At 37.9% G+C, this 16,183-nt stretch overlaps 1 protein-coding gene across 2 annotated transcripts in view; it reads right to left on the bottom strand.

The window, feature by feature from the left end:
- Positions 1-2,800: 2,800 nt before the first annotated feature.
- COL4A4 (collagen type IV alpha 4 chain) overlaps positions 2,801-16,183 on the bottom strand; it is a 141,228-nt gene continuing 127,845 nt past the window's right edge. For both annotated transcript variants that reach the window (XM_031957942.1, XM_031957943.1), the window contains exons 44-48: positions 15,894-16,022; positions 7,826-7,942; positions 6,461-6,649; positions 5,265-5,551; positions 2,801-4,429 (exon numbers count right to left, since the gene is read on the bottom strand). In XM_031957942.1, the coding sequence (XP_031813802.1) occupies positions 4,166-4,429; positions 5,265-5,551; positions 6,461-6,649; positions 7,826-7,942; positions 15,894-16,022 (986 nt within the window). In that variant the 3' untranslated portion in view covers positions 2,801-4,165. The remainder of the gene's footprint in view (positions 4,430-5,264; positions 5,552-6,460; positions 6,650-7,825; positions 7,943-15,893; positions 16,023-16,183) is intronic.

Here is a 16,183-nt window from a genome sequence, read left to right as displayed (position 1 = left end):
ATGAAAAACTGGTACTCAGTGGATAGAGTATCCAGCCTGTAGCCAGGAAGACCTGAATTCAAATATGGCTTCAGATGCTTAATTAGCCTAAACAAATTGGTCAAAAATCACTTAATCTCTGTATGCCTCATTTTCCTTATCCATAAAATGGGGATAATAATAGCTCCCATCTCCCACAGTAATTGTGGAGAACAGATGAGATAATTGTAAGGTCTTTAGTCCAGTGCCTGGTACAGAATAATCCCTATATAATTTTTTTTAAGCAGGAAAATCCATTATTAAAAAATTGCTGAGGTGAGGGGAAAAAATCAAGAACAAATGTATCTTGGAAGCCCACTAAGTGCTCAGTTGAGCTGTGCTAGGTAGGTGCCAGAGTGAATATAAATACAAATGAAATCCCGACTGTGGAACTCGCAAGGCTTTGTGACCTTGGGCACTATATATACCTGCTTCAGGGCTCTCTGGTGAGGAAAGTATTTGGCCAGTATTAAAACCCTGGGAGGAACTAATCGTGAAACCCAGCTCTACTTCTGAGGAATTGTCTCAGTGATAAGTAAACTGAGCAACCATTCCAAGATCTTTCAAAATCCCACCTTCTCCCCTCCACCCCCCATTCAATACAAGGTGACTTCATCCCATTAAAGAGTCTGTTTTTCCCCCTCATTGACTTCTCACAGATGAAATCTTCCCTCTTAACCATTTTAAGAGCTAGGTGAAAGGTGAATGACTCATTTTGGCTTGGGAGGAATCTATGGGAGCAGACAGACCAGAGTTGTTTTTGGAGACCATCATAGTATTTTATACAAGCCGAGCCAAGCTGCTCCATGGAAATACAACAGCTTTCACCGTCAATTGCTGAATTTTATCACCGGGCAGACATTATGTGTTAACAGATTTTCTAATTTTACAGCCACAAGTTAGAGAAAGTGATACAATTTATTGCACATATTTTGCATTCTTCCTCATGAATCATTAAATATTTAAGCACTATAAAAATTCAAGCATTTCAAGTGTGTGCACCAGTCAGCCTTGGTGTTTTTCAATGCATTATGCAGAGTGCTGAGACTTGAACAGCAGCAACGGTTGCAAAATACAAATTTCAATTCAGATTTTGCTCAGTTCTCTGCAGAACCTTCTGACACTCTCACCGCGGGGAATTGCCACCATCTTTCCAGTAGAGTGACTTGGAGAATTGAAATCCAATATAATGGAATGCTAAAAAGCTTTTTACAAGGAAAGGTTGAGGGGGGATGAGGGAAGGAGGGCGAAAATAAAAAAAAAAAGATATCAATGAAACTTATTTTGAAAAGAAAAGGAAAAATTAAAACACAAAGGAAAAAAAATATCAGTCAAGAATCTAGAGAATTAACAAAAGGAACTCCAATGAGACATAATGACCTCTCTCTGGGGAAATAGTTTCAAGCTGGTTGAAAATCACAAATGTTTGTTTTAAGATGTTGATGGTGATTTGAAGAATAAGGTAAAACCTTGAGATAATGGTATTTTAAATGATCCCTGTGACACTGTTCCAGACACACTACGGAGCAAATTGTCCACTCATTTAGGACTTGATTTTGATGTATTTAAACTAGGAATAAATAGAATGTTGTAAAGCCAATGGGAAGACGTTTGACTTCACACGTGATATGCCAATATTTCTATTAATCTCACATTCTATCAAAACTGGGCTCATAGGGGCAGCTAGGTTATGGGGTGGATAAAGCATCAGCCCTGAAGGCAGGAGGACCCGAGTTCAAATTTGCTCTCAGACACTTAACACTTCCTATCTGGGTGATCCTGAGCAAGTCACTTAACCCTAATTGTGTCAAAAAAAAAAAAGAAAGAAAGAAAAAAGAAAAGAAAAAAAAGGCTCATAAAAATCCATATATAAGCACCCTGAAATTCTTTCACCGGCAAATGATTTATGAAATTAAATTCTATAAACACATCCAGACGATTTTCCTTAACAGAGAAAAGTGTCAAGCTAAGGGCACAAGGTTAATTATAAATCTTTTAATTGACAATGGGTTCTGGGTACTCTAAATGTGTGTCTAGTTGACCAGCCATGGCAAACATGCTGTCATTAAAACATATACATTTTTTTTCGTAACTGTTCATTGTTTTTTTTTTTTAAAAAACACGGGTAAATATAATTCTGCAACATTTTATTTTGTATTTTTTTCTTGTAAACCAGAAAAAGACTTCAAAACAAGGATGCCATATTCCATGCTTCCATTTTTGATGGTGATTATTATCAAAGTCCATCCATCTCTAATCCTAAATGTAAAGATCTTCCTCTCTCTCATACAGTTTCATCATATACAATTTTTTCTTCAGTTTTTTTAAGGTTTTTTAAGGTGGACTTCTCTACTTTCTTTTGTAGGTATTTTTTTTTGGCTGAAGCAATTGGGGTTAAGGGCTTGCCCAAAGTCCTACAGCCAAGAAGTGTTAAGTGTCTAAGATCAAATTTGAATTCGGGGTCCTCCTGACTTCAGGGCTGATACTTTATCCCCTGCCTCACCTACCTGCCCCTATAGGTACTTTGGAATAATTGAAACTCTAGTCTTATGGAATATCATTGTCTCATGATTCAGTAGTTGTTTTTCTCTAGATTTCAGACTGAGCTTTCTTTTAGGTTCCTCAAAAGCCCCGAGACTTTGTTGTTGTGGCAGGCCTTTTTTTAGAAATGGAAATTCATTACTATTTTGAGATTTTAGTATCGGGATGCTGGATTCTCAGAGAAATGTAAGAATGGATCCTTTGGTATACAGATGGCTACATTTAAAAATTAAGACATAGATGTGTTCTGAATTTTTAATGAAAATATCAATCTGTCCAATGTCAAAGTGCTGCTTTGCCTTACTATACAAATACGACATTTGAAAATGAGAAATTTTGGAAAAGGAAAATAACATACATATATAAACATCTACAGTGGATAGCAGAATGTGGCTGTTTTCATTTATTAATATTTCTGTGTCTTTTCAGTGGTATGACCTTGGCCTAAGTGAATATATTTACTTAAGATTAATTAAGCCAACTCTTAATTTTCTCTCCATAATGATGGCTCTGTCACTTATCTGCATAAGATACCCTTAATGCACTTGGAGAGAAAAGTACTGATTATAAGATGCAAAGGAACTGAACAGTCTTTCCCGGGAAGGGGGAGAAAATAAATGCCTTGTAGACGTGCACTTGCTTTCTACCCCTCCCATCCCATCCTCTGTGTGGGACATCCTCATTGGCGTGTCCATACTTCAGGACAGACGTTGCCCTTTGCTTCCAGGAAAATCACCTATCTGGAAGTTTGGTGGATTAGGGGGTACATTTTCATTAATCCCTGTCTTCATATTCATTAACAGCTTTTAGGGGCTTAATCCCTCATTGAATATCCTTTTTTTTTTTTTCATAATTGCTACTTTTCAAGAGGGCTGTCAGAGATGGCATTTCTATTCTCAGGGAGAAATGCAAACGAGAAGGTAATGGCTTATGTTTCTCTCATGTTTTTATGCAAATGTGATGTGTTTCTGGGATACAGTGACTGTGAGCCTTCCTAACCTAATGATTATTTCACCTTGAAAGTGAACTGTTAACACTGGTGGTCTGATTTTTGTGTGTTTCTTTGGATCATGGTTTCACGACCTTTTTAAAGTGCTTGAAGAATTCTATGATGATTTGAAGAAAATCTGGTACAATTATTTTTGAAAAACTTTCATTTTCTGGCTCTGTAGGGTTATTTTTTTCCCTATAGAAGTCACCCATTGGCCTTTTGCATTATGAGGACATCTAGCTTCTATCGCTGGGGTTTTATGAAGCCACAAAAGAAGCTTCTGCTTAAGAGAATCCACAATCGGGCCATTGGTGATTGTGCATTCGTGGTCGATAAATGGCGTTCCTGGTCAATAAAGCCAGATCTTCCATCCTCCGCAAGATGATGGACAATATTTGGACTTGACCGAAATGGAGCGGTCTGGCCAAATCCTGACTTTTACTTGCTCTTTACGGAACTGAGAAGGGGATTACAGTACTGTCGGATAACCAAGTTTAAATCAAGGATCATTTGAAAAATTGAATCCCTGTAATAAAGCACCATTAGAATCTTTTAACCCAACTCCTTCTCCCCCCCAGAAGTCTCTGTGAGTCAGAGCAGGCTGGCCGGGGCTCCTTAGCTGTACTTCATGCAGACTTGGCATCTGCTGATCTTCTGGCGCTGGGCCCGTTCCTGTTTTAAGGTGTCTGGCACAGGAGCTGAGGAGAGCAGCGAGTCTGGTGGCACCGTGGTTAGCCAGAAGCTGTATTCATTAGCGAAAAAGTGACAAGTCCCCTGCCGTCCTTGGCACTCGATGAATGGCGCGGCTCTGAAGTCTTCCAGGCAGCTTCCAGGTGAGGTGAGGGACTGGCCCCCGCCTTGATCGCCCGCCCCTGTGTGCTAAACAGAAACAAGGACTGAAAGCTGGAAGGCAGATGGCAGAAAGGTGGGCCAAAGACAGGGGCCGGTATGGAATCCCAAGCAAAGGAGCAGCCCGATCTAATGGGGGAGACCAGTGTGGGATCCCAAGCAAAGGCCAGGAGCGGCCCGATCTAATGGGGGAGACTAGTGTGGGATCCAAAACAAAGGCCAGGAATGGCCCGATCTAATGGGGGAGACCAGTGTAGAATCTGAAACAAGGGCCAGGAGCAGCCTAATCTAACCTAGGATGACAAGGGGCTGGCCCTAATGAAGTATTTTCTGCACTGAGATCAAAAGTAGAGCTTGGGGAAATTAAGTCCTGTTCACCCTGGGGAAGAAGAACCAGTTTTGAAAAAGGCACTAAAAGCTCATTTCATGAGTCCTGCCTCCAAAAGCAACCAAAAAACCAACTTAGGGTGCAAAATCGCTGTACCTCTCAACAGGCTGTGATACATAAGGGACTTTCTTGATTATCTTCAGCATCCCCCATCCCACACACCTTCAGCCTCTCTTAATTCCCGTGCCTTCCCTCTGTTCATTTTTTCCTATTTCTCCTATACATAACTCCTCGGTATGTGTTTGCTTGCATGTTGTCTCCTCCATTGGATTGTGAGCTCCTCAAGGATAGCAACTTCTTTTTGCCTCTTTTTGAATCCCTGCCATTTAGCACAGTGCCTGGCACACTGGAGGCACTTAATAAATGTTCATTGATCGACTGATTGATTCTGATATTTCAGAGAAATTTAATCCTGGGATTAAGGAGCCCTAAGAGAGCTTTACAAAATCCCAGGCAATGTGGGCACCCTTAACTTACCATTAGGAATGAATACCCTATCCAAAGGCTTCTCCAGGTGGGTGGGCATGGAGGGATGGCCTGATCCTGACTGTGCACAGCCATCGCCTGACCTGGAGCCTCACACACCACACACCGGCTGATGTAAGCTTGTATTTCGTCTTCAGAGAGGGGCATCATGGGTAGAGGAGCAGCACTCGACAGCCAATAGGATTTGTCATTCCTTCTGGCGTAATGGCAGACTTGGTTGATGTTGCAATAGGCAAATGGCATGGTGCTGAACATGGGAAGGCAGGATCCAGCCAGACCTAGGAATAAGGAGAAATCCCAATGCTCTTTCTCTATGAACATTCCCAGCGTGTTAAGTGACCTTTAGGAAAAAGAAGCCCACAGGGATTGTTTCTGTCATAGTTCTGGCCCTTGATGGAGAGACGTAATTCTCAGGGGTGATGAAATCGCAGTGTCAGGAACACTGTTTCTTTCCTAAGGGTCTTACCCATAAAGGTTCAATGCTGGAAGGGACCACAAAAGCCATTGGGTCCAAACCTGTAATTGTGCAGATTAACTTATTCTTAATAATCTAGTGAACCAGGATGAATAACCACAAGGCACAATGAAATCATTTCATGTCCTTCTCTGTCTTTCTTCCACAGCATTTTCTAAAGTGATCAAATGTTGGGGATACTAAAAACTAGAGCTTTGAATCTAGTTCTGTCTTGCAAAAACATTATTAACAAATACCAAGAAACCATCATGTCTCATCTTCACATCAAAGTTCTAAAATAAGATAAAATATTACCAGTTTGGCCCAAAATTTGTCTCCTGTGTGACCCTCGATGTGTTCACCTTTGTGTATACTATCTTGAAGCATATCATTTCATAAAAATGACTTTTTCTCTATTTTTAAATAAAATACTTTATATTTAAACATAACATTACTATTTTCAAATGAGTTAGAGTGACTCAACAGCCAATAATCTTTTCTTCTGGAAAGAAGAAAAGATTAAGAAAGGGAAAGGAAAGAAAAGAATTATACAAAAAGAAATCAAGAAAATGAAAACTTATTAAATATCAGTGTGCAATTAAAATTTTAAGTTTTGTTTTATTATAGTATATATACTAATATATTATTAAAAATAATATCAACATACTAATATATCAATATCCAAAGATTCAAATAAAGCATTGTGCATTTAGATTCTGCTATAAAGACTCACCTAGGTCTTGGTTATGTGCTTTCTCCTGGCCTTCCAGATACAACAGGCTATATCCAGTCCACAGCTTGGACATTCCCTCAGGACAAGAGGGTTCTTTGTCTGTCTGACTGTGGAGAACCAGTAGGAATCCATTAAGGTATCTAGTTCCAGAACCTTTGGGTCCTGGATCCCCAGTTGGGCCAGGGGGACCTTGTGGTATAAAGGAAAAAAAAAAATAAAGGCAACCCAGGATGTTTAAATAAGTAATGGCTACTTCATTTATGTATATAACAGATTACTGCTACTGTAGTGCATGACCACCCTGGTTTGACACCTGAAGCTTTGATTCATGTCAAATCAAGACATCCTTGGTAATGTCATTGGAACTCTTCAAGAACAAAGAATAAACAACAACAAAAACCAGGAATAATTTTTAACTTTTTAGGGTCCAGTCTCAAATAAAATCTCACCTTTTATGAAAAGCCTTTCCTAGTCCTCTGTGATGTTAATTTAGACTTCCCTTTAACTTCATCCTGTTTATATTTTATTTGGAGTTGTTTGCCATATGCCCCCATCCCTACCCCACTCACTCTTAAACTATAATCTCCTTGAAGGAAGAAACTGCTAGTGCTTGCTATCATACCTGACATATAGTAGGCACTTAATAAATGCTTGTTGACTTGGCTTTAGCAGTATGGTGAACTAACTTTATTGCCCCCTCCTCAGAATAATGTTTTTAAAAATATAAAATAGAGCACATAGAATTACAAAGAAAGCCAATTATATTTGAATACAGTAATCAAAAACTTTACAACCCCAGGTTAAAAATCCCTTTTTCTTCCCATTATCTTCACTATAAATATTTTCATTCTGATTTAGAAAAGAGTGCTATATTCTATGTTTATTCCAAGAAATATTTTAAAACTTAAGAAAAACTTGAGATGTTAGTAAGTACTGGGAAACTAGGAAGCAGAGGGATTGAGAAACACATAGAGAGTGACTGATGGTGCCCGCTTCTTCAGGATCACCTTCCAGGAGCTTCAGTCAAATTTCTCAGGCTGTATCATTGCAGAAAATGGCAGATGAAATGGCTTTTAATTATCTGGTAAAACTATGATAGAGGTTGAAGACAGACATATCTCTGGGCTTACTGATTGGCAGAGGGTTTGTAAAGCACTGCAATGGATTCAGGGACCTTTTGATAAGGCTTCGTGATAGTTTAAGATCAAGTGAAATTTGGGGAGATCTATGCTTGTTTTGTTATTGAAACATGACTCCCTTCTATCAGGTTAGAGAAAATCCAACCCCAGAGATCTACTTGCATTGTAAGAGGTTGGTAATCTGGCTCAGACAACTCAGAACAACAATAGCCAAAGTGGACCTTACCTGGCGCCCCTCCACAGCCGTCTTCTCCTGGGTCTCCTTTACTTCCAGGTGGTCCTGGAGGACCAGGACCACCATCCAAACCCCTTTGGCCATCCACACCACGCTCGCCTTTGTGTCCTGTAGAGTTATTCATAGCATTCAGCCTATATATTGTCTTACATAAAATTCAGAAATACAAACCTTCTGTGGACACCCACGATAACACTGCTGAAATCACTGGTATTTTCCCATGTAAACTTTAATAAGAAAAGTCTGGGAAGCCATTTTCATATCCCCAGCCTTCACTTCATCTACTGGACTTTTAGCCAATTTTTAGTTCAACTTCAATGCCATTTCTTCCGTTACATATTTTTTTTTAGTAAATACACTTTCATTTTATAATACAAATCACCTATGATACAGTCCATCTAATAGGCAAGGTCTTACTATGTGAACTTAAACTAAAAAATTACATTATTTTAAAATAGAATTCATTGTAGTTTTTTATAAAAAGACCCAGAGAATAGAGCTAAGAATTTTAGAGGAAAGCATTTAGGTGGACTGGAAGTTTGAGGAACGACATTAATATGTTTAAGCTGCTTGACAGCTGGAACTATTTCTTTTTTGTCTTTGTATACCTAGCACTTAGCAAAGCCCCCTTGTATAAAGCAGGTAATTAATTATTTCTAACTGAATGGAATCATTTAAATAGGATGGTTAAAATGTCCCCCAAATGTTGTTATTCATAGATATTAATATTATTTCAGAAGCCTTAAGAAGAATTTAAATATTATGTCATTTAAGTTACTTATTGACTTTGGTCCTTAATTAAGCAAAAAACATTCAGCTACTCACTGTTGGTTAATCCCATTCCTTAAAATATATTAGATTATGGGTGTCTTGTTTGGATAAAAAAAAATACTTTTAGGAAATATTCTCTTGAGATTTAAAAAGCTTCTCTATATCCCTGTCTCTGTCTGTTTCTCTCTCTCTCTCTCTCTCTCTCTCTCTCTCTCTCTCTCTCTCTCTCTGCATTTCTGCCTCTGTCTCGCTTATGTATCTCTGTTTCTATTTCTGTCTGTCTGTGAGTCTGTCTGTTTTTCTATGTGTGTCTCTCTCTGTGTCTCTTTCAAGTAATTATATTAAGTAAGCTGCCATTACAAATCCACTCTGATAATTCATCTTGGCATAGAGGTGTCCCTGGATTCCTGGAAGCTGTCAGAGGGATTCAAAGTCTGCAGGAAAAGTTCTGGATACAGGCATGGTAATGCACTCAAAAAAGGTCTGTATTGAGTCAAATACAATCAGTCAATGTCTTCATATGTGTGAATAAGTGAAAATTATTCTCTTTCTTTTCCTGATGATCACAGACAAGGTCTTGCTGTTGATTTCATTATTTTAAAATTGGAACATGCATCCTTATTTCCAAAAAACAAATCCTACTAAGGCACAGCAATTTAGTGATCTGCACTGGTTGTTAATGCCTTTCAACTTCCTCCATTAAATATTCCACAATAACTCCCTACTCTTGAACCCTCACACAGAAAGGAATCTGTTTTGCAATCAATCACCAAGGTTTTTTTTTTTTTTTGCTTTTTATTTTCAAAATATAGTTTTGCATATAGTTTGCAACATTCATCCTTGAAAAACCTTGTGTTCCAAATTTTTCTCCTTCTCTTCCCCATGCCCCTCATTTAGACAGCAAGTAATCCAATATATGTTAAACATGTGCAATTCTTTTATGCATATTTGCCCAGTTATCATGCTGCACAAGAAAAATCAGATCAAAAAGGGGGGAAAAGAGAAAGAAAAAAAGCAAGCAAACAACAACAAAAAAGGTGAACAGAAAAAATAAGAAATGACTAAATAGGAGTGAATATCCAAAGTAACTAAGAGCAGAGTAAGAGAAATCACCTGGCTGTTATATGCCCAGGTACTGAAAGAACTGACATACAGTGACTAAGTCATTGCCAGATACTTCTGAAAGACTCTGATGAACAACAGAAACACACAGGGCTGGAAGAGGACAGGTATATTCTTATTTTTCAAGAAAAGGAAAAGGGGTAAATTTCGTAAACTACAGAATTATGAGTTGAGCTATTTTTACCTATAACTAAGTAGCAAGAGATCATAGGAAATAGAGCAATGCATCCAGAGTCAGGAAAACCCAAGTTCAAATCTTGTCTCAGATATTTACTAGGTATGTCACCTTGGGCAAGTCACTTAAGTTCTGTTTTCTTACCATAAGAGGGGAATAAAAATGGTATCCACCTCCCATGATTATTGTGAAGATAAGATGAGCTAACATTTATAAAATACTTTGTCAACTGTAAATCCCTATGTTAATCATATTATTATTTATACCTTCCTTTCTTCCTTCTTTCTCCTCCTTCTTCCTCTTCCTCACCTTCCTCTCCACCTTCTTCCTCTTCCTCTACTTCACCACTTCTATTTCAACTACTACTACTTTTTCTTCTTCAACTACTACTACTTCTTCTACTACTACTACCACTTCTTTTTAACTACTACTACTTCTTTTTCTTTTTCAACTAATACTATTACCACTTCTTTTTCAACTACTATTACTATACTACTACTATTATTACTATTCTTTTTCTATTAACTGCTATTACTACTTCTATTACTCCTACTATTATTACTTACTACTATTTCTTTTACTATTTCTACTTCCAGTAGTAGTACTACTTCTTCTTCTCCTCTTTCTTCTTCTCTCCTCCCCCTCTTCCTCCTCCTCATCTCACCATCACCACCACTGTTACTACTACTACTACTACTATAACATCACTTCTGCAATTTTGGGGAATTTTCTCCTATTGTTTGTTTTATTTCTTTGAATTTATTTTTTGGAATGTCCAGGTTATATTAATTTATAATATATGTACATATAATTATAATAATATATTAATTTCCTCTTTGGTCAGTATAGTACCTTGTACGGCATTGTAATGTGCCCCCCTCAATAAAATTAGAAGATTATTATCTTAACACCTCCCCCTTTTTTAGTAGAGATGGTTTAAAAAAAACCTCTCCCTTACCTGGATTATATGAGGATCTATTCTATTTAGTTTAATTCAATGAACATTTCCTAAGTGCCCATTAAGTGCCAGCTACTGAGTTAGTTGATGGAATAGGATAAGAACAGTCTCCACACTTGTGATTTCAATTTCCAGGTGGGGAAAGTGTCTATCGATGCAGTTCATCACATTCTCTGTAGCTTATAGATTTGTAGAGTTGACCAGAGCACTGAGAGGTTAAGTAATTTGTCTAGGGTCATAAAGCAAATATATGTCAGGCTTTCCTGACTTTACAAACCAACTGTCTATCCACTTTACCAAGGTACTTCTCCTGGCAATGTAGTTACAAAGATCCCCCTCAAGAAGCTTATATTCTGCTGGGAAGAAACAACATATATGAATGTAACCAGTGATTCTCAAAGTCTGGTCCAGAGCATCCTGGGAATCTCTGAAATCCTTTTAGAGAGTCTACAAATTCATAATTAGTTTTTATTTTTAATGGGATCAATATCTATAATTATAAACCACATAAACAAAAACTCTTTGGATAGATCCTCAATCATTTTTAATAGAATAAAGATATTGAGAACAAAAGTTTGAGGACCACTAAATGTAACTATACACAACATATATTCAGAGTAAATAAAAAGAAATTTAGGGAAGGAAGGAGGGGAATCACCCACAACTGAGCAGAACAACTAGAGTAAAAGGGGTGTTTGAGTTAAACCTTAAAGGAAGCTATAGATACTTTAAAGTGGAGGGGAGGGAGAAGGGTATTTGTTCCAGACATAGGAGTAAAAGCAAAGAAAAGTGCTCATTGCACCAACGTAATGCAAAATTTACATTTACTGTGATTCTGAGAGGTGGGGAAGAAGGAGGGGAGGTTCCCTGGAGGTTATCCAAGCATTGGTGTTTTTCTTTGCCCAACCCATGGTACCTTAAGGACGAGAATATTTCTGGATATTTCCAAGAGGGAAGTGGGCTTGAGCCATTTCCGTTTTATTACAGAGGCAGCAGGTGGGCTTTCTGGTATACATACTGGAAGAGCTCATTATCTATGGAGTTGGGGAAAAGTTCCCACACCAGATGTTATAATGTGGGCTTTGTTCCCTTCAGGGAAAAACAGAAAGAAATTGTCAGGCTGCGATGTTGCCTTAGAGACAGGGAAAAAGGTTCCTGTTCATCCAAGTTGTATGCTGGGATCTTTACACAGCACTGACAAGGTCTGGATTGGAATTTTTTTTAATAGAGTGAAATAACATTTAGCAACCATCCTGCGTGACATGTGATTATCTTCTTTGAGAGAGTCAAGTGGCTTGGCTCAAAAAAAAAGGCAAAAACAAAAAAGAAAGCTGCCAGATCTAGGAGCTTACACGAAAGCAGCTTTCTATTCAAAGTGAGAGCAGATTCCTTCATCACAGGAACAGATAACCCAGCTTCTCTGGCCACCTGGGAACTGAGAGCAATTCCCAGGTACAATTGGGTGAGTAAAAAAATCTTGAAAGTATCCACACTATCTTGGATCAGTCTACCAACCAGCATTTATTAAGCACCTACTGTGTGCCAGCCACTGCATAAAGTTAGCCAGGTGATAGTGGGTAGCATATTAAGTCTTCAGACTGGGAGCCCAGAGTTCAAATCCATTCTCAAACTAGCTTTATGATATTAAGCAAGGTACTTAGCTATTTGCCTCAGCTTGCTGGTCCCTCAAATGAAGATTAATAATAGTAGCTACTTCCCAGGGTTGTTGTTAGGATCAAAAAATAATAAATATAAAGTACTTAGAATAGTAATGCCTGTTTCATAGTGTTATATAAAAGCTATGATTATTATTAAAATAGATGTTATTGTCATACTATTATATATATTAAAATACAGCTAATACTGGTGTTTTTAATAAGATTTGTCTGGGACACATCTCTAAATAATAATTCATATTTAGCCCAGCACGTGGTAAGTGCTATGTAAATGTTAGCTATTATTATAATATGTGCCAGAAGTATGCCGGGTCTTGGGGATATAAAGCTAAAAATGATACAGTCCCTGCCCTCAAGGAGCTTACATTCGATTGGGGAGACAATATGTATATATACAAGAATATTCAAAATTCAAAAAAATATTCAAAATTCCCCCTATTGGGGAAGTAGATGAGAAAGACTAGGGAATTCTCAAAAAGGAAAAGGATTAAGGAGAGAGGCAGCAGTTAAGCTAAATTTTAAAGGAAATTTGGGATTCTACAAGGTAAGGGTGAGAAAGTATATTGGAGCCATCTGGGATCTCCATTACAAATGTGCAAAAATGGTAGGATTGTCACCTGTAAGGGACAAAATGATTTAGGGCCAGAAGGGATTTCTAAGGTCCACTTCCCTCAGTTTATAGATGAAGAAACTGAGGTTGAGAGATCATGGGACTTGCCAAGAAGTACCCCAGATGAAAGATCTGGGATTTGAATCCAGATCCTTTAACTATTCAGGCATTTCCTTTCCAACTCCACCGCCAAATCTCAAAGAAAGAGTGAGTCCATAATGGCAGATACTTTGAAGGCATTAAGAACAAAAAAAATGAAAACTGAAATTGAACATTCTCATTATAAGATCCATACTTGGCCCTTGAGAAAAGAAGGAAAAATGTATCTCCCTTCCTCCAGTGAAGTAGGAAATTATGAGCATGGAACACTGTATTCATTATCAAACTCAAATAATGTGTTGTTTGCCTTTTTTTCTTCTTTTTAATTTTTTTTTTACTAGATATTGCTCTTTAGCTGGGAAGGAAGGAAGGGATATATTTATAAATGAAGGTGATATTCAAACAAAGAGTATGAATATAATTTTAAAGGCATTAAGTATTTTCAGTACATAAATAAAAGTTATGTTTTAGAGACACATCTACAATGTATATAAAGGGAAAAAAGGACCTCAGAAATTCACTTAACGAAATGAGGATATATTCCATATTGGACTGGTCAGGGAGAAAAAATATGGTTGCAGAGAGAGGACGGACTGTGGGACTGAATATCGATAGCAACATAGTATTTTCACTTTTTGTTGTTATTTGCTAGCATTTTGTTTTCTTTCTCATTTTTTTTTCTTTTGATCTGATTTTTCTTGTGTATAGAAGAATTGCACATGTTTAACATATATTGGATTACTTGCCATCTAGGGGAGGGGATAGATGGAAAGAAGGAGGAAAAAAATTGGAACCAAGGTTTTGCAAGAGTGAATGTTGAAAACTATGCATATGTTTTGAAAACACAAAGCAAGAATATGGTTGATTACACTAACAACAAAAGATTTTTCCATGCATCTTCAAAATCAGAAAGTTACAGGGAGAAGAGAATTCCAAGAAAAGAAAAACAAAACAACTTTTAGTTTAATCACTAGCACTGTGTGTTGGAAAAGGAAGTTACTTTAATAAGCTTCCAATTATCTATGTCCATGCATGGGCAATGTGGCTCAGATAGTTTAGATGAGGGAAGGAGGGGAGCAGCAAATAAAAATCCCAAGGGTCCCAATGAATGGAAAAAAACTGGATACTCCCCAAATATCGCTGAGGTTCCAGCAGAGAAAGGCATCTCTTGATGATCCCAGCTTAGCCACTTGGGGTGGGGAGAAGATGAGAGAAACAGGTGGTATAGAACTGAGTTACACTTCCAATGACGCTGGCTCGGGACCATATAGAGCCAAAGGCACAGCTGTGCTTCGGGGGAAGCCGAAGCGGAAATGGCCTTGGTGCCCATTTGGGTAATTCACACGTGGATTATTAGGAGGCGGCTGTGCTGTGAAAATTAGTCTGAGGACGCCAGTAACCTCTGAATTAATCACCTTCAACTCCCTCATTGCATCCTCCATGTCTATGAAGCAGGAGGAAATTAACGCAAACAGGACCCCTTGGGAGATGGTAATCCTAGAGGAATTGTTGAGCTTCAGGATGAACTTGAAGAAAGTACCATGGAAGCCACTATTTTACAAATTTCAGATTATGTAAAATAAAAAAATCTATGTATACATACATACATATGCACATATATATATATATATATTTTTTTTCTTTATTCAACAGTGAAGCATCTTGTCTAAAGAACGATCCACTTTTCCATTTCTCTCCCCATATTCTCCAATAAGATTGAAAACCAGAAAGGAAAAATCAATCTTGAGCCCCATTTCCCCAATAGACTCCCTGAGGTCAAGGGTGTTGATATTTCTTTTTCAGTCTTTGTACCCCTGGTACAAAGTACACAGTGCTTTTTCCACTGCAAGCACTTAATAAAAACTTGTTAAATAAAATGAAATTAAATTTCCTTCTCTGTATCTTCCCATTGCTTTTTTTTTTTACTCCATACCTCCCCAATTACTTATTTTAAAATGAATTTTAAAGCCTAAAATACAGTGTCATTGTTTTTCTCAAAATCAAATCAGCAGATATGTTTTGAGTACCTATTAAGTATAAAACACAGTGATGGGGGCTCTGATGAAGGCAGTATTATATAAGAAACAATCTTTTCTCTTGAGCTTGACATCTAGTTGCTGAGATAAAACCTGAGCACTTGACAGTTTAAACAACAGCTTTAAATAAGTTCACAGTAAAAGTAGAAGAGATGTCATTAGGGGAGTACATTAATTAGGAATAATAATGATGATGATAGCAATGACAATAATAATGATAATAGTAATAATAACTAATGAAACACTTGCTTTCTGGACTTACACTGGAAGACCCACAATGGACCAGGAGTCCAGAAGGTCTAGGTTCAAATGCTACCTCAGATATTCCCTAGCTTTGGGACCCTGGGCAATAATGATAATGACAATGATACCTGGTTGGTAGACATTGTTATCCCACTTTTACACATGGGGAAACTGAGGTAGACCAAGTTTACAGATCTTTATGCTTCTAAGGTGGGATTTGAAATTTTGTTTTTGGGCCTCCAAATCTAAAGTTCTACCCACCGGAACACCCAGCTGCCTCGTCCTGTGATTACTTCAAAGCTCAATGCTTTGTTTCCCCATTTCTGATGGATACAGTACAATCAAGAGCAGTCTTTGAATAAGTAATACCTGGTGAGCCTGGAAGACCTCGTTGCCCTGGGTGTCCCATCTTCCCTTCTGGTCCTCTTGGGCCTGGAACCCCCGGAAGTCCTGGGATTTTGGGGCATGAAGAGGTATCTGCAGGTGGGCCAGGTTCACCTGAAAATGCAAGGGAATCCTCCCATGAAGCCATATACAAAGGGACAAGCTCTTTGTTGTCTAGTTATCTATAAACAAACAAAATTTAATAAGACCATTCCACACATCGTGGAGGACTTGCCTGCCTAATGGGTTTAGATGTATGAGGTATTGCAAAAAGG

This window comes from Sarcophilus harrisii, chromosome 3, assembly GCF_902635505.1.
Source record: "Sarcophilus harrisii chromosome 3, mSarHar1.11, whole genome shotgun sequence".
In the NCBI taxonomy this organism is placed as follows: domain Eukaryota; kingdom Metazoa; phylum Chordata; class Mammalia; order Dasyuromorphia; family Dasyuridae; genus Sarcophilus; species Sarcophilus harrisii.
The sequence above is the reverse complement of the archived record's forward strand: the minus strand, read 5'-3'. Positions and strand labels throughout refer to the sequence as shown.